This window comes from Electrona antarctica (genome assembly GCF_951216825.1).
Source record: "Electrona antarctica genome assembly, contig: scaffold_125, whole genome shotgun sequence".
NCBI lineage: Eukaryota > Metazoa > Chordata > Actinopteri > Myctophiformes > Myctophidae > Electrona > Electrona antarctica.
The window spans coordinates 284,497-306,996 of NW_027637521.1; the positions used below are offsets into that span (position 1 = coordinate 284,497).

At 46.3% G+C, this 22,500-nt stretch overlaps 1 protein-coding gene across 3 annotated transcripts in view; it reads right to left on the reverse strand.

The window, feature by feature from the left end:
- LOC306918873 (polyhomeotic-like protein 1) overlaps nucleotides 1-22,500 on the reverse strand; it is a 94,264-nt gene that overhangs the window by 6,623 nt on the left and 65,141 nt on the right. For all 3 annotated transcript variants that reach the window (XM_079531725.1, XM_079531726.1, XM_079531724.1), the window contains exons 10-15: nucleotides 18,588-18,749; nucleotides 12,405-12,587; nucleotides 10,482-10,632; nucleotides 8,511-8,689; nucleotides 7,200-7,287; nucleotides 5,052-5,139 (exon numbers count right to left, since the gene is read on the reverse strand). In XM_079531725.1, the coding sequence (XP_079387851.1) occupies nucleotides 5,052-5,139; nucleotides 7,200-7,287; nucleotides 8,511-8,689; nucleotides 10,482-10,632; nucleotides 12,405-12,587; nucleotides 18,588-18,749 (851 nt within the window). The remainder of the gene's footprint in view (nucleotides 1-5,051; nucleotides 5,140-7,199; nucleotides 7,288-8,510; nucleotides 8,690-10,481; nucleotides 10,633-12,404; nucleotides 12,588-18,587; nucleotides 18,750-22,500) is intronic.

Below are 22,500 nucleotides of genomic sequence, written 5' to 3' on the forward strand. Positions count from 1 at the left end.
CACACACAGACACGAGAGCTCATCTCAGCTCACCATCCGTCGTTTCTTTCCAACCAACTTCGTAGTTCAACATGAAGACAACATCTTGCTTCCACGACCAGGCGCCCTCACCGCCCTGGTCCCGCAGCTTTCATCCTAGGACACACCGACGGGTGCCTCGCCAGCGTCCCAGGCCCTGCATGCCTCCATCAGATACAGTATTACACTACTTGCTCGCACTGCTATTTATTCACTTGAATGGTCCAACTCACAACGCAAACGTAACTGCTAACAGCCTAACTTCGATTCCGTTCCGATGCTGCCTCATCCGCGGACGCAATACCGTCCTATTTCCCCATCGCTAACACTTTGCTCCAATTAATTCATGCCATGGTAATCTGCTAGTGTTTCAGATTCATGCTTCAATCATTCTGCTAGTGAGGGCGCTTCGTTCTACCAAACATTCCGCTTCATTAGCTTAGGTTGCAACCACATGCTTTTCAAACATTTCCAGCAGCTCATACTGCTTTCACTAGCCATATGCCGCAGCTACCTGCTACCAAACATTATCCAACAGCTACCATTAGCCCTCTCGTCTACCGCTCGTCGCTACTGTACGCTTCTAGCGCAGCGACTCCCAAACTATATCGGGGAACTGACCTGAACCTCGCCCATCCTCCGCTAGTTTCGTCGCCAGACGATACGGCTGGATACGCCGCTTCCAGTCTTCCCATTCTTTGGACGGTAGAATGCAAACTGTCCGGGGTATTAAACTTAGCCATTTCCGAAGCGATGCGTCCGCCAAGTGCTTCGGTCACTTGTAACAGTTTTCTAGAAGTCCCATTGTCCACGCATGTGTATAATCCAAGTAGCAGTTCACTAAACTTTAGGCACGTAAACATCACAGCAGGCAGCAGCATGCACCGGTTGTCCATCACAACACACGTTGGTCACATTCAAAACATCAACACTAGACGATGTGCTTTACGGCAGCATCGTAGCCATAGCAACACAGTTCTCTTAAAGGTGCAGCTACACATATTGCATATATGACAAACCCTGATTGACGTTAGACCCTCACGTTGTGAGCTCGTAGCTCTGCCATTTCGACGTCTGTAGTGGCCAAGAAAGAACGCTCCAAGTACAGTAACTGGTGTCTGAGGGTCTAAGCGTGCTCGTAGCCTCACTACACCTCAGAACATTGCTTCGCAGCTCGTCTGATTATTTCAGCATAGGTTCTCCATCATGTCTGGTTAGCTTTAGTTAGTCAAGAACTGGTGCTTCCGCTGGCGAAGGACTTTACTCAACTCCTTCTACGTCTTTAGGCCTCACTCTCCAATCACTAGCCAGTTCCGCAGCTTATTATTATAAGGTCAGTCGTTGACAATCGAAAATGAAGGGAAAATGCATGCCATATTGTCCCTCATTACGCCATATCGTCTCCTCATCAGTAATGGCATTTAATGTTCATGTCGGCACCGTTCGTTTCACATCACCATTTCATCACCTAGTCAACATGAGTTAGCTTTCCATACATCAGCGCCCCTCACTTCACACGGGTGTGATTATCCACATTGCGTTTGCGCAGGAATCGGCTCAAGTGCGTGGAGCGGCTTCCCGCTGTCTCCATAATCGCACATTTAGGACTTCGTCATGCTTACACTTTCAACTGCGAAATTCGATTTGCCTAATTCATGTGTCCGTCAGACTCCAGCTTCAGTTAATGCTACACATTCAGTCATTTCACAATGGTCACGACATGACTAAACCGCAGCATGAAACACGATCCTTCATCCTCTTCAACCGCTCCTCCGCTTTCAACACGATGGTCACGTTAACTCCAAACGCAACGCTACCACTGCTTCAGTCAACACTACTCCGTCCATACGCGCTAACAACACGACCTCGATGACCATACTCACCCCGTCAACTTCATTGCTTCTCCTGCTCCAGTGTCAATTAAGTCTTAATAATTCTACTCACACTTCAACAGCTATGACGGTCCGACCACACTAATTCCATGCTTTGTGCTCCTCCATGTCCAGCTACCTGCTTGGCGATCATCTGGGATACGAGTACCGTTCACGCATGCCGGGAAGGTCAGGTTCTCAGCCAGGCCTCATTCGTCTACCGGTCTTCTTCAACACGGACCCCACCGAGCTAAACTCCTCGTCAGCCATCCACCGCAATATCTAATCCCATCGGCAGCCACGCACTGCAACAGCTAAACTCATCGGCAGCCACGCACTGCATCAGCTAAACTCATCGGCAGCCACGCACTGCATCAGCTAAACTCATCGGCAGCCACGCACTGCATCAGCTAAACTCATCGGCGGCCACGCACCGCATCAGCTAAACTCATCGGCAGCCATGCACTGCATCAGCTAAACTCATCGGCAGCCATGCACTGCATCAGCTAAACCCGGCAGCCTCGCACCGTAACGTCCTAACTGCACCGTAATTCCTAAACACATAGGCAGCCACGCACCGTAACGTCCTAACTGAACTGTAATTCCTAAACACATAGGCAGCCACGCACCGTAACGTCCTAACTGCACTGTAATTCCTAAACACATAGGCAGCCACGCACCGTAACGTCCTAACTGCACTGTAATTCCTAAACACATAGGCAGCCACGCACCGTAACGTCCTAACTGAACTGTAATTCCTAAACACATAGGCAGCCTCGCACCGTAACGTCCTAACTGCACTGTAATTCCTAAACACATAGGCAGCCACGCACCGTAACGTCCTAACTGCACTGTAATTCCTAAACACATAGGCAGCCACGCACCGTAACGTCCTAACTGCACCGTAATTCCTAAACACATAGGCAGCCATGCACCGTAACGTCCTAACTGCACTGTAATTTCTAAACACATAGGCAGCCATCCACACAACGTCTAATCGTAATCTGCCATCACAACTGGTATTTCAATCTACGACATCAGGTACTCATTTCCCTAGTAAGAACCAGCTCGACGTTGATGTCTCTTCACCAAGCAGCCACAGGTGTCCCGCTCCCCTAAGATCAGCGGCATTCAGTTTTCACTCAAACCACTCGCTCATAAGCCATAACCTATTCGCAGTTCCGTTGCTCAGAGAGCTCAGGCTATCGTTACAACGCTCCAAAAAACGCAGCAAGCTCCCACTTCAGGTTTTGGGGGGGAATTTTCCAAGCGGAATAGTTTCCCGCCAGTCGGTCATAATATTATTAATAATAATATTGATTTCAATGTCCGCTGCGTTAGTCATAACCCAAGAAACCTAACGTTGTTAAACCATTCCCCTCGGTCTGCCCCGTATTCGTCAAACAAACCTGATCCCCAGGTCTCGCAGGGTCCATCTGCAGAGCAGACTGATCTCCTTCGACCTCAATTAATTCCGTCCCCACGTTCCATGCTCATCTCTCTATTCGTAAAACGCATCTCCAGTCTCCATTACTAAATGGCTCAACCTAATCTCACGGTCCCCCGTCAACCGCTGCGCTTCACAGTACTCGCTACATCAACTACTGGTGGTCGCCATAGGTGGCCGGGTTCCTGCTCATTCATTTAACATATCCCCGCTCACACCTCGTTAAGAGTTTCTCGCAAAGTCCAGTCTTTCTCTCACCCCAGCGTTCTCCAGGCTCGCAGAATTCATCCCCCGGATCTTTCATACCTCCACTGTAAAGATGCCTCCATGTTAAGATTCCGCAATGGATCTTCATCAAGGTGCTATAACTTCGCATCGACCCGTCGCTACAGTCGCATCTACCCGCTGACCTCAGCGGCTTCACATCCACGTCACTCCATCGTCCCGTCTCACCATCACTCGGAAACCTCTGTCGAGAGGTCTCACTCTCCAGCAGGCAACGTGCTCACGTCTAACATTCATGCTTCCTTCCACCACCTCATCCTCGCAGGATGCCCCAAGAAATGAGTATCCTCTCTTTCTCACCTAATAGATTCTCCCGGTAAACACAATCCGCCAGCCATTTGCCAAATTCGCAAATACCACGTAATTATCATTCTCAGCACGTTCCACGCACCTCATTCACGCCACCATATCGAAATCCTCTATCGTGAGGACGCCGGCGAATATTCATCTCATCTTGCCACAATCAGCCACCATTCCGAAATCCTCCGTCGGGAGGATGCCTCGTGAAATAATCAAATCCTCTATCGTGAGGATGCCTCTATCGTGAGGACGCCTGCCCCGCGAAATAATCATCCCATTCACGTTTCATTCATGCCATGCTAATCAACTTTACTCTCATTCCAATAGACTCTGCCGGCAAACGATGTCCGGCTAGCCATCCAGAGGCTCGCTAACCATCGGACTTATTCGCCTACCAACCATGCCTACTAATCGTTCTCCCACGAGCCCCTTCCGCGAGGGCTCCCATACTGGCAGCGTCAGCTTCAGCCCCTCCAAGCCAACTCCCGCGAGTCATCTAGCGTGAGGCTCCTATGAGCGGGGCCTTCCTCACTCTCCCATGGATCCCTTCTCGCCGAAGGCACCGTCTCGTCGAGGGAATCTCACCAACGTCGTTTGTATAGTTCCTTCCAGGTAAAACATTCATTTTACTCCTTCCTTTGGGGCGGGTCCGGAGCCCCTGCCTTCCATCAGGCAGGATCCGATTCGAGGCTCCCGATCAGAGCCTCTGCTGGGGCCCGCGCCAAAGTACCTAACGTCATGCCAATACGAATGCATTCATTCTTGACTTTATCATGTTCCATTCATTCATTCTCAATGTAATCCCCTTCTCGTAATAAAAGCCAGTGCATTCATTCAGTCCTGTGTAGTGAAATCTCTTACAGTTGAACACTCATTTGTTCCCCTGTCAATCAAAAATGCTCAATCAGAGATAGCCGAATGCACTTTATTGACTAGTTGCACTTTATCAAGGGAATGTGTGCAATATCTCTGTTGTATGTTGGGTGTTTCATGGTGTTTTTCCTTTTCTTATGTGAATGTGTCTGTTATTTGTATGCAGCTGTGACTCCGTCTCCAAGACACATTTCTCCCAAGGGAGACAAATAAAGACAAGTAGTAGAGGAGACTGAACAAAGTGATAGTTACTGTACCTCTTAGCGCAGGTCATGGAGCAGAAGCGCTTGGTTCCTCTGAACTGAGCAGCCGGGGCTAACTTCTTACAGTACTCACACTTCAGCACTGTGGTGGAGAGAGAGAGAGAGAGAGAGAGAGAGAGAGAGAGAGAGCGAGCGAGAGGGGGAGAGATGTAAGGCTGTCATGATTACACTTTTAAAGGAGAAATCCATGATGAATCAGCATATAATCATATGCCCGCTGTGCTGTTCTTCAGTTTCCCCACCCCTGCCACAGTTAGAATGGAGCTAAATGGTAAATGGAGCAGTTATATATAGCGCCTTTATCCAAGGCGCTTTACAGAGATTGTGCATTACATTCACAATATAACAGGCCGTTCATCTTTGGCATCCAGGGAGTGTGCGTGCAAAATGTGGCTTCGACCGGGTTAACGGTGCCGGAGATTAGCTGGTAACAGACGGACGGACGGACGGACGGACGGACGGACGGACGCATGCACACACGGACGGAGTGCAAAACATACTCTCTCCCCGTGCCTTCGGCCTGGTGGAGACAATAAAACATACTCTCTCCCCGTGCCTTTGGCCTGGTGGAGACAATAAAACATACTCTCTCCCCATGCCTTCGGCCTGGTGGAGAAAATAAAACATACTCTCTCCCCGTGCCTTTGGCCTGGTGGAGACAATAAAACATACTCTCTCCCCATGCCTTCGGCCTGGTGGAGACAATAAAACATACTCTCTCCCCGTGCCTTTGGCCTGGTGGAGACAATAAAACATACTCTCTCCCCATGCCTTCGGTCTGGTGGAGACAATAAAACATACTATCTCCCCATGCCTTCGGCCTGGTGGAGACAATAAAACATACTCTCTCCCCGTGCCTTCGGCCTGGTGGAGACAATAAAACATACTCTCTCCCCATGCCTTCGGCCAGGTGGAGACAATACAACATACTCTCTCCCCATGCCTTCGGCCTGGTGGAGACAATAAAACATACTCTCTCCCCATACCTTCGGCCTGGTGGAGACAATAAAACATACTCTCTCCCCGTGCCTTCGGCCTGGTGGAGACAATAAAACCTACTCTCTCCCCGTGCCTTCATGGTGGAGACAATAAAACATACTCTCTCCCCATGCCTTCATGGTGGAGACAATAAAACCTACTCTCTCCCCGTGCCTTCATGGTGGAGACAATAAAACATACTCTCTCCTCATGCCTTCGGCCTGGTGGAGACAATAAAACATACTCTATCCCCGTGCCTTCGGCCTGGTGGAGACAATAAAACATACTCTCTCCCCATGCCTTCGGCCTGGTGGAGACAATAAAACATACTCTCTCCCCATGCCTTCGGCCTGGTGGAGACAATAAAACATCCTCTCTCCCCATGCCTTCGGCCTGGTGGAGACAATAAAACATACTCTCTCCCCATGCCTTCGGCCTGGTGGAGACAATAAAACATCCTCTCTCCCCATGCCTTCGGCCTGGTGGAGACAATAAAACATACTCTCTCCCCATGCCTTCATGGTGGAGACAATAAAACATACTCTCTCCCCGTGCCTTCGGCCTGGTGGAGACAACTAAACATACTCTCTCCCCGTGCCTTCGGCCTGGTGGAGACAATAAAACATACTCTCTCCCCATGCCTTCATGGTGGAGACAACTAAACATACTCTCTCCCCATGCCTTCGGCCTGGTGGAGACAATAAAACATACTCTCTCCCCATGCCTTCGGCCTGGTGGAGACAACTAAACATCCTCTCTCCCTATGCCTTCGGCCTGGTGGAGACAACTAAACATTTTTTTTTCGTACTGCCTTTTAACTGCTTAACATCTCTCTTGACTACTGTACCATAACTATGCATTTTTATCATTTTATTTTATTTATTTTATTGTTTCACTGATGTACTGTATTGCACTGTATCGTATTGTTTTTCTGTGACCTGTGAAGCACTTTGGTACGATGAGAGTCGTTTTTAAATGTGCTATACAAATAAAATTGATTTGATTTGATTTGATTTACTCTCTCCCCATGCCTTCGGCCTGGTGGAGACAACTAAACATACTCTCTCCCCGTGCCTTCGGCCTCGTGGAGACAATACCATACAAACAAAGCATCTGAGCTTGATTGTTGAGGAGGGGGAGGAGGGGGGGGGATTGTTACGGTACCTGTCGCTGTGGTGACCGATTCTGATTGGTTGGTATCTGGGCTGTCGGTCAAATCCTCACCAGCGGGCTCTTTGACTGGACCACACACCTGTCAATCACACACACAGAGACAGACAGGAAGAAGAGACACATAGCTGAATATATATATATATATATATCAAAAAGGGAAAAACCTTCCAAGGAAGGGACTGCACACTCCAGGGAACAAAGACGGACAACTTACTGCATCAACTTATTTATCAGCACGACGCGTTTCGGCGTGAGCTTCGTCAGGATATATATATATATATATATATATATATATATATATATAGAGAGAGAGAGAGAGAGAGAGAGAGAGAGATCGGTTCGGCTCGGCACCACCTCCCTCTGGAAACTACAAATTCTATCATCCCTTGGGGGGGTATAATACTCACCAAGGAAGCTCTGAGAAGGAAGGGAAGTGGTCACGTGACTGGGCTGCGCCATGACACTTTCATGGACACTTTCATGGGAGCCAAACTCACACCGGAAGTGCAATGAATACATGGCAGTGAATGGAGCCGGCTGGACCAGCTCATAACAAACATTATTCATGAACAATTGAGACCTTTTGTAAAGTAATCACTTCTGGAAAATAACAGAAGACATATCACAGGTTGTTTTCTAATCACTTACTTTTCGATGTGCACAGAGTGCACAGTATATAATTTTATCTGAGGATCTAAACAGCAGCAGGTATCGTTTCTATCACGAGATTTGGCTGCCAGACAGGAAACGGTGGGAAGTCTCGCGATACTTGGTGTGTTCAGAAAGGTACTTTAGATACCATACCTCTATAAGAATTACAGTGTACACATCAAATAACAACACAGCAGACAATAATGTGTTACATGTCTTCTGTTATTTTCCAGAAGTGATTACTTTACAAAAGGTCTCAATTGTAAATAATGTTTGTTCATGAGCTGGTCACTGAGCTCTCATTGACTCCAGTGCATTCTGCCAAACTTCCGGGTAGTTTGGCTCCCATGAAAGTGTCCATGAAAGTGTCATGGCGCACTTCATGACCACTTCACTTCCTTCTCAGAGCTTCCTTGATACTCACGGGGAAGGGCTCGGCACCACCTCCCTCTGGTAAAACTACAAATCCCATCATCCCTTGGGGGGGTATAATACTCACGGGGAAGGGCTCGGCACCACCTCCCTCTGGTAAAACTACAAATCCCATCATCCCTTGGGGGGGTATAATACTCACGGGGAAGGGCTCGGCACCACCTCCCTCTGGTAAAACTACAAATCCCATCATCCCTTGGGGGTATATATAATACTCACGGGGAAGGGCTCGGCCCCCTCCTGGATGACGAAGCCCTCGATGAGGTGCGTGAGGACGTGTGGTTTGACCACGGCCTGCGGCGGCGGAGCCCGCTCCGTCTGACCCCCCCCGACGCGGGCCACACAGAGGCCCGGGGAGGGAGGAGGGGGGGGAGAGGGGGACGCCACAACACCGGGACCTGGTCAGGGAGAAGGGTCACGTTAGAAAAAAATACTAAAAATAGCAACGCTAGAAATTGGATAATAGCGAGACCATTCTGAATCAATATAAAATCTAATGTCCCGATACGCTTTTTCCGTTTCCAGAGAATAATATATATAATAATACAAAAAGAAAAAAGATCTTATTTTGAAGTCCACCGACCGGGAATAGTGTTTATAGCTATCTAGCTATATATCTGGTGTTGTGTTTATAGCTATCTAGCTATATATCTGGTGTTGTGTTTATAGCTATCTAGCTATATATCTGGTGTTGTGTTTATAGCTATCTAGCTATATATCTGGTGTTGTGTTTATAGCTATCTAGCTATATATCTGGTGTTGTGTTTATAGCTATCTATATATCTCGTGTTGTGTTTATAGCTATCTAGCTATATATCTGGTGTTGTGTGTATAGCTATCTAGCTATATGTCTGGTGTTGTGTTTATAGCTATCTAGCTATATATCTGGTGTTGTGTTTATAGCTATCTAGCTATATATCTGGTGTTGTGTTTATAGCTATCTAGCTATATATCTGGTGTTGTGTTTATAGATATCTAGCTATATATCTGGTGTTGTGTTTATAGCTATCTAGCTATATATCTGGTGTTGTGTTTATAGCTATCTAGCTATATATCTGGTGTTGTGTTTATAGCTATCTATATATCTCGTGTTGTGTTTATAGCTATCTAGCTATATATCTGGTGTTGTGTGTATAGCTATCTAGCTATATGTCTGGTGTTGTGTTTATAGCTATCTAGCTATATATCTGGTGTTGTGTTTATAGCTATCTAGCTATATATCTGGTGTTGTGTTTATAGCTATCTAGCTATATATCTGGTGTTGTGTTTATAGATATCTATCTATATATCTGGTGTTGTGTTTATAGCTATCTAGCTATATATCTGGTGTTGTGTTTATAGCTATCTAGCTATATATCTCGTGTTGTGTTTAAAGCTATCTAGCTATATATCTCGTGTTGTGTTTATAGATATCTAGCTATATATCTCGTGTTGTGTTTATAGCTATCTAGCTATATATCTGGTGTTGTGTTTATAGCTATCTAGCTCTATATCTGGTGTTGTGTTTATAGCTATCTAGCTATATATCTGGTGTTGTGTTTATAGCTATCTAGCTATATATCTGGTGTTGTGTTTATAGATATCTATCTAGCTATATATCTGGTGTTGTGTTTATAGCTATCTAGCTATATATCTGGTGTTGTGTTTATAGCTATCTAGCTATATATCTCGTGTTGTGTTCATAGCAGTCTCCTCACTCAAATGTGCACTTGCAGTTTGGGCAACTCTAAAGCAAACTCCACATGTCACAACATATTATTTACCTGCCATAGTGTCAAGCCCTTCCTTACCCCTGTGTGGGATCGCTGGTTAGACTGGCATATTCGCCGATACCGATATGAACCCATATGACCAAATAAGGGCCGATCCGCCTTAGGACTAGGGATGCACGATTAATCGGCAGCATAATCGGAATCGTCCATATCGGTCATAAAAATACCATATCGGCATCGGATCGGTCTCAAAATAATACAGATTATATAATCGGTTTTCACCAACAAAAAACAAAAGAATTAAACAATTATTCTACATTTAATTTGTGTACTCGTCTCATTCAGTAGTCATTCAGTCGTGAAAACAGACACTTGGAAAAGAGTATAAATGCTATTAATTTATTGAATACTTTTTTGAATAACTTACGTTCAAGATATTCATAAATAAAGGAAAGTAGGAAAGTGAGCGTTTTCTAACCATGCGTGTGATTGGTTGCTTCGATGGCGTTGGAGGAGAGCACAGAGGGGTGGTCTCTGATTGGCTGGAGCTGCGCGGGGGAGGGGCCATCCTCGCCATTGGCCGAATTAGACTCCAGTTTCCTCTTTAGTGAGCCGGCCATCTGCTTTCCCTGAAGACATGATATTCATGTTCAATTCATATAACTGGTGGTGCTCACCAGGTAGCACTGTCGCCTCCAGGTAGCGGACTGCCACCAGTCCGCTGACCCCAACCCCCCCCCCCCCACCAGGTAGCACTGTCGCCTCCAGGTAGCGGACTGCCACCAGTCCGCTGACCCCAACCCCCCCCCCCCCCACCAGGTAGCACTGTCGCCTCCAGGTAGCGGACTGCCACCAGTCCGCTGACCCCAACCCCCCCCCCCCCCCCACCAGGTAGCACTGTCGCCTCCAGGTAGCGGACTGCCACCAGTCCGCTGACCCCAACCCCCCCCCCCCCACCAGGTAGCACTGTCGCCTCCAGGTAGCGGACTGCCACCAGTCCGCTGACCCCAACCCCCCCCCCCCCCCAGGTTGGCAGAGGAAGTGTAGCGCCCAGGTTTACATTCGAAAATTGACACTGGGTGAAAAAATGGGTTGCAAAATCGTGCGGACCAATGTTGGGGACATAGCCTACATATTTTATTTGAATTATCTGAATTGATTCAATACGACCAAGTTCAAATGATGAATTCCACACGTAACGTGGGGATGATCGTAAATGTCCGTACGGTCAAGATATGAGCATAAACGTCGTTGTGAATCTGGCCCGAAGTGATTAAAATACAACACCTACTGTATGCCAACATTATGATTTGCAAAAAACCCAGATAATACTGTATTTAATCTCATATCATGATATCGATATAATATTGACATTTTGAACTCTGCTTTTAAAAGGTGCGGCAAGTGATATTAAAACAAGTGTTAAATAGCCATATATTCTGACAATAATCATCGTTATAGTACAGAGGGTTTGTTCAGTAACAGTATTCTCTCTCTCTCTCTCTCTCTCTCTCTCTCTCTCTCTCTCTCTCTCTCTCTCTCTCTCTCTCTCTCTCTCTCTCTCTCTCTCTCTCTCTCTCTCTCTCTCTCTCTCTCTCTCTCTCTCTCTCTCTCTCTCTCTCTCTCTCTCTCTCTCAAAGAAACAAAACAAAAAGAAACAAACTAAATAAATATCACCTACACCAGTGGTTCCCAAAGTGCGGTCTGGGGACCCCCAGGGGTCCTTGAGGGAGTTCCAGGGGGTCCCCAGATAAATGATAGTTTGGAACCAAAATGGACCCTTATGGGTCTGTAACTCTGAGAGTGTACACATGGAACCAAATGGACCCTTATGGGTCTGTAACTCTGAGAGTGTACACATGGAACCAAATGGACCCTTGTGGGTCTGTAACTCTGAGAGTGTACACATGGAACCAAATGGACCCTTATGGGTCTGTAACTCTGAGAGTGTATACATGGAACCAAATGGACCCTTACAGGTCTGTAACTCTGAGAGTGTACACATGGAACCAAATGGACCCTTATGGGTCTGTAACTCTGAGAGTGTACACATGGAACCAAATGGACCCTAACGGGTCCATTTGGTACATTTGTACACTCTCAGAGTTAAATTAACATTGATTTTACAATATAAATTGGGGGTCAGAGAGATAGAAATGTCATTAAATTGGGGGTCCGTAGACTAATGCATGTCAAACTGGGGGTCCTTGAAATAAAATGGGTTGAGAATCACTGCTAGAGCCGTAAGAAAATCTTCTCTTATGTTATGGGGGGGTCCCCTGGAATATCTTTTCAAATGGGGGTCCGCGGGGCTAATTAGTGTTAATTTGGGGGTCCTTGACATGAAAAAGTTTGGGAACTTGCACTGACCTACACTACACCTTTAAGGTGATGAACTGACCTGTGATGTCAACGCCTCTCCATTGGCCACGGCCAACGCTCCGCCCCCCCTGTGCTCCTCCACCACCAGGGGGAGCGTGAGGGAGGCACGGGAGAGCAGGGAGGAGGTGGGCGGGGCAGGGGGGTGGGCGGAGCCCAGCGCTCCATTCTGATGACCCGGGCAGACAGACGCATTCTGATTGGCCTGCGGTTGGGGGTAAAAAAAAAGAAGGAAAATGAAAAAAAGGAAATCACACTTGTGTGAAGTGAGCGGTGCCTTTTAACCGTTTCCGTCCGTAGGACGTGTCCACACGTCCTAGGGGTCCCAATCGACGCGTCCATAGGACGTCTGTGGATGTCCTAGCGCATCCTCAATGTTTTCTGTTTTTAACCTTTTTATGTGCGAATAAATAAAACCTAAACCTTTTCTTGGGGATTCCCATGGGATGGGTTAAAAAAATGTGGTATTCATCCCAGGAATGGGATGGGAATGACAAGTCAACGGGAGCGGTCAGGAGCGGGCATGACAGCCTATCTCACAACCCCCTTTCCACGCCCCCTTCCGGTAGATAGTGGTGTCATTTAACATTTACACGTTTTTTTCTCTGGAGAATCTAAGTACATTTCCTAATGTAAAAATGTGACAGACCAATATTATTATGAAGCAAACAAGATGGTAAATCAGCTCGAACAGATAGAACAAACCTTACCTTGAGAAAACAAAAGTTGTAGACTTCTTAAATTACCTCTGTTAACATGTAGTGTCTATGGAGTGACGTCACGCTATCACCACTAGCCCCGAAAGGGGGCGTATTAAGGGGGGCGGGGAAATTCTGTGAGATAGGCTTATTAGCCTCATAATCATTATATTACTACATATTCAGTGTTCCTGGTGCCATACATAGGTTTATTACTACAGATTCAGTGTTCCTGGTGCCATACATAGGTTTATTACTACATATTCAGTGTTCCTGGTGCCATACATAGGTTTATTACTACATATTCAGTGTTCCTGGTGCCATACATAGGTTTTATTACTACATATTCAGTGTTCCTGGTGCCATACATAGGTTTATTACTACATATTCAGTGTTCCTGGTGCCATACATAGGTTTATTACTACATATTCAGTGTTCCTGATGCAATACATAGGTTTTATTACTACATATTCATTGTTCCTGGTGCCATACATAGGTTTTATTACTACAGATTCATTGTTCCTGGTGCCATACATAGGTTTTATTACTACATATTCAGTGTTCCTGATGCCATACATAGGTTTATTACTACATATTCATTGTTCCTGGTGCCATACATAGGTTTATTACTACATATTCATTGTTCCTGATGCCATACATAGGTTTTATTACTACATATTCATTGTTCCTGATGCCATACATAGGTTTTATTACTACATATTCATTGTTCCTGGTGCCATACATAGGTTTATTACTACATATTCATTGTTCCTGATGCCATACATAGGTTTATTACTACAGATTCAGTGTTCCTGGTGCCATACATAGGTTTTATTACTACATATTCATTGTTCCTGATGCCATACATAGGTTTTATTACTACAGATTCATTGTTCCTGATGCCATACATAGGTTTATTACTACAGATTCAGTGTTCCTGGTGCCATACATAGGTTTATTACTACAGATTCATTGTTCCATACATAGGTTTTATTACTACATATTCAGTGTTCCTGGTGCCATACATAGGTTTATTACTACAGATTCAGTGTTCCTGGTGCCATACATAGGTTTTATTACTACAGATTCATTGTTCCATACATAGGTTGTATTACTACATATTCATTGTTCCTGATGCCATACATAGGTTTATTACTACAGATTCAGTGTTCCTGGTGCCATACATAGGTTTATTACTACATATTCATTGTTCCTGGTGCCATACATAGGTTTTATTACTACAGATTCATTGTTCCTGATGCCATACATAGGTTTATTACTACAGATTCATTGTTCCATACATAGGTTTTATTACTACAGATTCATTGTTCCTGATGCCATACATAGGTTTATTACTACAGATTCAGTGTTCCTGATGCCATACATAGGTTTTATTACTACATATTCATTGTTCCTGATGCCATACATAGGTTTATTACTACAGATTCATTGTTCCATACATAGGTTTTATTACTACAGATTCATTGTTCCTGGTGCCATACATAGGTTTATTACTACAGATTCAGTGTTCCTGGTGCCATACATAGGTTTATTACTACAGATTAATTGTTCCATACATAGGTTTTATTACTACATATTCAGTGTTCCTGGTGCCATACATAGGTTTATTACTACAGATTCAGTGTTCCTGGTGCCATACATAGGTTTTATTACTACAGATTCATTGTTCCATACATAGGTTTTATTACTACATATTCAGTGTTCCTGGTGCCATACATAGGTTTATTACTACAGATTCAGTGTTCCTGGTGCCATACATAGGTTTTATTACTACAGATTCATTGTTCCATACATAGGTTTTATTACTACAGATTCATTGTTCCATACATAGGTTTTATTACTACAGATTCATTGTTCGGTTCTGGGTCCTCTTCTTTTCTCTCTCTACACTACATCTCTGGGTGCTGTCATCCACTCCCATGGCTTTTCCTACCACTGCTATGCCGATGACACCCAGCTGATCCTCTCATTCCCCCCCTCTGATACCCAAGTGGAGGCACGCATTGCTGCTTGTCTGGCTGACATCTCGGCGTGGATGTCGACAAACCACCTGAAGCTCAACCTGGACAAGACCGAGCTGATGTTCCTCCCGGGGAAGGGCTGTCCGCACCGAGACATGGCCATCACCATTGATAATGCTGTGGTGACCTCAACTCGGACTGCGAAAAATCTGGGTGTGACCCTGGACGATCAACTGACGTTCTCGGCAAACATCGCATCAGTGACAAGGTCCTGCAGATTCCTCCTCTACAACATCAGGAGGATTCGCCCCTTCCTCACGGAGAAGGCAGCCCAGGTGCTCATCCAGGCTCTCGTCATCTCCCGCCTGGACTACTGCAACTCCCTCCTTGCTGGTGCTCCGGCATCTGCCATCAGACCTCTGGAGCTTGTTCAGAAAGCTGCGGCTCGTCTGGTGTTCAACCGCCCCAAGTTCTCCCACACAACCATCCTTCTCCGTTCTCTACACTGGCTCCCCGTAGCGGCCCGCATCCAGTTCAAAACCCTGGTGTTAGCCTATAGGGCAGTGAAAGGAACAGCTCCTTCCTATCTCCGGGCTATGGTCGATGCCTACACCCCTGCCCGACCACTTCGGTCTGCCACCTCGGGGCGACTGATTGCCTCGTCACTCAAGGGTCCTTCTGGCCGATCCACACGGTCACGACTCTTTTCTGTTCTGGCCCCACAGTGGTGGAATGAACTCCCCACTGATGTTAGGACAGCAGAGTCACTGCCCATATTTCGCCGCAGGTTGAAAACCCACCTCTTCAGGAAACACTACCCTTCCTCTCTGCCTGACCTACTTGTTGTTAACTAGTTGTACAAACGTTTGTTTTCTATTGTTGTATTGTTTATTGGATCTTGTTTAGTCGATACACTTAATTGTTTTAGCTCATGCTCATTTGATTTAGCTATTTTGTCTCATCCGGTTAAGGAAATAGGTAGCTGATATATTGCACTTTTACCTTAGCGCTAGGTATACTCTTGGTTGCTTGTTTTTGCAGAAAATGCACTAAAGACTTCTGGTGATTAGTAGTTTTTGTTCCCTACCTATGTTGAATACACTTATTGTAAGTCGCTTTGGATAAAAGCGTCTGCTAAATGACTGTAATGTAATGTAATGTAATGTAATGTTCCATACATAGGTTTTATTACTACATATTCATTGTTCCTGGTGCCATACATAGGTTTTATTACTACAGATTCATTGTTCCTGGTGCCATACATAGGTTTATTACTACATATTCAGTGTTCCTGGTGCCATACATAGGTTTTATTACTACAGATTCATTGTTCCTGATGCCATACATAGGTTTATTACTACATATTCAGTGTTCCTGGTGCCATACATAGGTTTATTACTACATATTCAGTGTTCCTGGTGCCATACATAGGTTTTATTACTACATATTCATTGTTCCTGGTGCCATACATAGGTTTTATTACTACATATTCATTGTTCCTGGTGCCATACATAGGTTTTATTACTACATATTCATTGTTCCTGGTGCCATACATAGGTTTATTACTACATATTCATTGTTCCTGGTGCCATACATAGGTTTTATTACTACATATTCATTGTTACTGGTGCCATACATAGGTTTATTACTACAGATTCATTGTTCCTGGTGCCATACATAGGTTTTATTACTACAGATTCAGTGTTCCTGGTGCCATACATAGGTTTTATTACTACATATTCATTGTTACTGGTGCCATACATAGGTTTATTACTACAGATTCAGTGTTCCTGGTGCCATACATAGGTTTATTACTACAGATTCAGTGTTCCTGATGCCATACATAGGTTTATTACTACAGATTCATTGTTCCTGGTGCCATACATAGGTTTATTACTACAGATTCAGTGTTCCTGATGCCATACATAGGTTTATTACTACAGATTCAGTGTTCCTGGTGCCATACATAGGTTTATTACTACATATTCAGTGTTCCTGGTGCCATACATAGGTTTATTAATACAGATTCATTGTTCCTGATGCCATACATAGGTTTATTACTACATATTCAGTGTTCCTGGTGCCATACATAGGTTTTATTACTACATATTCATTGTTCCTGATGCCATACATAGGTTTTATTACTACAGATTCATTGTTCCTGATGCCATACATAGGTTTTATTACTACAGATTCATTGTTCCTGATGCCATACATAGGTTTTTACTACATATTCAGTGTGCCATACATAGGTTTATTACTACAGATTCATTGTTCCTGGTGCCATACATAGGTTTATTACTACATATTCATTGTTCCTGATGCCATACATAGGTTTTATTACTACATATTCATTGTTCCTGATGCCATACATAGGTTTTATTACTACATATTCAGTGTGCCATACATAGGTTTATTACTACAGATTCATTGTTCCTGGTGCCATACATAGGTTTATTACTACATATTCATTGTTCCTGGTGCCATACATAGGTTTATTACTACAGATTCATTGTTCCTGATGCCATACATAGGTTTTATTACTACATATTCAGTGTGCCATACATAGGTTTATTACTACAGATTCATTGTTCCTGGTGCCATACATAGGTTTATTACTACATATTCAGTGTTCCTGGTGCCATACATAGGTTTTATTACTACATATTCATTGTTCCTGATGCCATACATAGGTTTATTACTACATATTCATTGTTCCTGGTGCCATACATAGGTTTATTACTACATATTCAGTGTTCCTGGTGCCATACATAGGTTTTATTACTACATATTCATTGTTCCTGGTGCCATACATAGGTTTATTACTACATATTCAGTGTTCCTGATGCCATACATAGGTTTATTACTACATATTCAGTGTTCCTGATGCCATACATAGGTTTATTACTACAGATTCATTGTTCCTGGTGCCATACATAGGTTTTATTACTACAGATTCATTGTTCCTGGTGCCATACATAGGTTTATTACTACATATTCAGTGTTCCTGATGCCATACATAGGTTTTATTACTACATATTCAGTGTTCCTGATGCCATACATAGGTTTATTACTACATATTCAGTGTTCCTGATGCCATACATAGGTTTTATTACTACATATTCAGTGTTCCTGATGCCATACATAGGTTTATTACTACATATTCAGTGTTCCTGATGCCATACATAGGTTTATTACTACATATTCAGTGTTCCTGATGCCATACATAGGTTTATTACTACATATTCAGTGTTCCTGGTGCCATACATAGGTTTATTACTACAGATTCATTGTTCCATACATAGATTTTATTACTACAGATTCATTGTTCCATACATAGGTTTTATTACTACATATTCAGTGTTCCTGGTGCCATACATAGGTTTTGAATTAAAACTGCATGAAACCCAGTAATGTAAAAAGAACACAAAGGTACATTGGGGACAATACCTGCGCGTGCGTGCGTGCGTGCGTGCGTGCGTGCGTGCGTGCGTGCGTGCGTTTGTGCGTGCGTGGGACTAGTACCTGCGGGTGCACGTGGGACACCTGGGCAGACGACAGCGCCTCCTGGTGGAGAGCCTTCAGCGCGGCGCCTCGACCCTGCGCCACAGACGCGGCCGCCTCCCGCGAGGCGATGGACGCCACCATGGTCAGGCAGGACGAACTGCTGAGCACCGACGAGTACGCCTGCATGGATGACCACAACGTTACTCCATTAACCCCTTCTGGGCGAGTACGCCTGCATGGATGACCACAACGTTACTCCATTAACCCCTTCAGTACGCCTGCATGGATGACCACAACGTTACTCCATTAACCCCTTCAGTACGCCTGCATGGATGACCACAACGTTACTCCATTAACCCCTTCAGTACGCCTGCATGGATGACCACAACGTTACTCCATTAACCCCTTCAGTACGCCTGCATGGATGACCACAACGTTACTCCATTAACCCCTTCAGTACGCCTGCATGGATGACCACAACGTTACTCCATTAACCCCTTCAGTACGCCTGCATGGATGACCACAACGTTACTCCATTAACCCCTTCAGTACGCCTGCATGGATGACCACAACGTTACTCCATTAACCCCTTCAGTACGCCTGCATGGATGACCACAACGTTACTCCATTAACCCCTTCAGTACGCCTGCATGGATGACCACAACGTTACTCCATTAACCCCTTCAGTACGCCTGCATGGATGACCACAACGTTACTCCATTAACCCCTTCAGTACGCCTGCATGGATGACCACAACGTTACTCCATTAACCCCTTCAGTACGCCTGCATGGATGACCACAACGTTACTCCATTAACCCCTTCAGTACGCCTGCATGGATGACCACAACGTTACTCCATTAACCCCTTCAGTACGCCTGCATGGATGACCACAACGTTACTCCATTAACCCCTTCAGTACGCCTGCATGGATGACCACAACGTTACTCCATTAACCCCTTCTGGGGCAGCGTCACCACAACGTTACTCCATTAACCCCTTCTGGGGCAGCGTCACCACAACGTTACTCCATTAACCCCTTCTGGGGCAGCGTCACCACAACGTTACTCCATTAACCCCTTCTGGGGCAGCGTCACCACAACGTTACTCCATTAACCCCTTCTGGGGCAGCGTCACCACAACGTTACTCCATTAACCCCTTCTGGGGCAGCGTCACCACAACGTTACTCCATTAACCCCTTCTGGGGCAGCGTCACCACAACGTTACTCCATTAACCCCTTCTGGGGCAGCGTCACCACAACGTTACTCCATTAACCCCTTCTGGGGCAGCGTCACCACAACGTTACTCCATTAACCCCTTCTGGGGCAGCGTCACCACAACGTTACTCCATTAACCCCTTCTGGGGCAGCGTCACCACAACGTTACTCCATTAACCCCTTCTGGGGCAGCGTCACCACAACGTTACTCCATTAACCCCTTCTGGGGCAGCGTCACCACAACGTTACTCCATTAACCCCTTCTGGGGCAGCGTCACCACAACGTTACTCCATTAACCCCTTCTGGGGCAGCGTCACCACAACGTTACTCCATTAACCCCTTCTGGGGCAGCGTCACCACAACGTTACTCCATTAACCCCTTCTGGGGCAGCGTCACCACAACGTTACTCCATTAACCCCTTCTGGGGCAGCGTCACCACAACGTTACTCCATTAACCCCTTCTGGGGCAGCGTCACCACAACGTTACTCCATTAACCCCTTCTGGGGCAGCGTCACCACAACGTTACTCCATTAACCCCTTCTGGGGCAGCGTCACCACAACGTTACTCCATTAACCCCTTCTGGGGCAGCGTCACCACAACGTTACTCCATTAACCCCTTCTGGGGCAGCGTCACCACAACGTTACTCCATTAACCCCTTCTGGGGCAGCGTCACCACAACGTTACTCCATTAACCCCTTCTGGGGCAGCGTCACCACAACGTTACTCCATTAACCCCTTCTGGGGCAGCGTCACCACAACGTTACTCCATTAACCCCTTCTGGGGCAGCGTCACCACAACGTTACTCCATTAACCCCTTCTGGGGCAGCGTCACCACAACGTTACTCCATTAACCCCTTCTGGGGCAGCGTCACCACAACGTTACTCCATTAACCCCTTCTGGGGCAGCGTCACCACAACGTTACTCCATTAACCCCTTCTGGGGCAGCGTCACCACAACGTTACTCCATTAACCCCTTCTGGGGCAGCGTCACCACAACGTTACTCCATTAACCCCTTCTGGGGCAGCGTCACCACAACGTTACTCCATTAACCCCTTCTGGGGCAGCGTCACCACAACGTTACTCCATTAACCCCTTCTGGGGCAGCGTCACCACAACGTTACTCCATTAACCCCTTCTGGGGCAGCGTCACCACAACGTTACTCCATTAACCCCTTCTGGGGCAGCGTCACCACAACGTTACTCCATTAACCCCTTCTGGGGCAGCGTCACCACAACGTTACTCCATTAACCCCTTCTGGGGCAGCGTCACCACAACGTTACTCCATTAACCCCTTCTGGGGCAGCGTCACCACAACGTTACTCCATTAACCCCTTCTGGGGCAGCGTCACCACAACGTTACTCCATTAACCCCTTCTGGGGCAGCGTCACCACAACGTTACTCCATTAACCCCTTCTGGGGCAGCGTCACCACAACGTTACTCCATTAACCCCTTCTGGGGCAGCGTCACCACAACGTTACTCCATTAACCCCTTCTGGGGCAGCGTCACCACAACGTTACTCCATTAACCCCTTCTGGGGCAGCGTCACCACAACGTTACTCCATTAACCCCTTCTGGGGCAGCGTCACCACAACGTTACTCCATTAACCCCTTCTGGGGCAGCGTCACCACAACGTTACTCCATTAACCCCTTCTGGGGCAGCGTCACCACAACGTTACTCCATTAACCCCTTCTGGGGCAGCGTCACCACAACGTTACTCCATTAACCCCTTCTGGGGCAGCGTCACCACAACGTTACTCCATTAACCCCTTCTGGGGCAGCGTCACCACAACGTTACTCCATTAACCCCTTCTGGGGCAGCGTCACCACAACGTTACTCCATTAACCCCTTCTGGGGCAGCGTCACCACAACGTTACTCCATTAACCCCTTCTGGGGCAGCGTCACCACAACGTTACTCCATTAACCCCTTCTGGGGCAGCGTCACCACAACGTTACTCCATTAACCCCTTCTGGGGCAGCGTCACCACAACGTTACTCCATTAACCCCTTCTGGGGCAGCGTCACCACAACGTTACTCCATTAACCCCTTCTGGGGCAGCGTCACCACAACGTTACTCCATTAACCCCTTCTGGGGCAGCGTCACCACAACGTTACTCCATTAACCCCTTCTGGGGCAGCGTCACCACAACGTTACTCCATTAACCCCTTCTGGGGCAGCGTCACCACAACGTTACTCCATTAACCCCTTCTGGGGCAGCGTCACCACAACGTTACTCCATTAACCCCTTCTGGGGCAGCGTCACCACAACGTTACTCCATTAACCCCTTCTGGGGCAGCGTCACCACAACGTTACTCCATTAACCCCTTCTGGGGCAGCGTCACCACAACGTTACTCCATTAACCCCTTCTGGGGCAGCGTCACCACAACGTTACTCCATTAACCCCTTCTGGGGCAGCGTCACCACAACGTTACTCCATTAACCCCTTCTGGGGCAGCGTCACCACAACGTTACTCCATTAACCCCTTCTGGGGCAGCGTCACCACAACGTTACTCCATTAACCCCTTCTGGGGCAGCGTCACCACAACGTTACTCCATTAACCCCTTCTGGGGCAGCGTCACCACAACGTTACTCCATTAACCCCTTCTGGGGCAGCGTCACCACAACGTTACTCCATTAACCCCTTCTGGGGCAGCGTCACCACAACGTTACTCCATTAACCCCTTCTGGGGCAGCG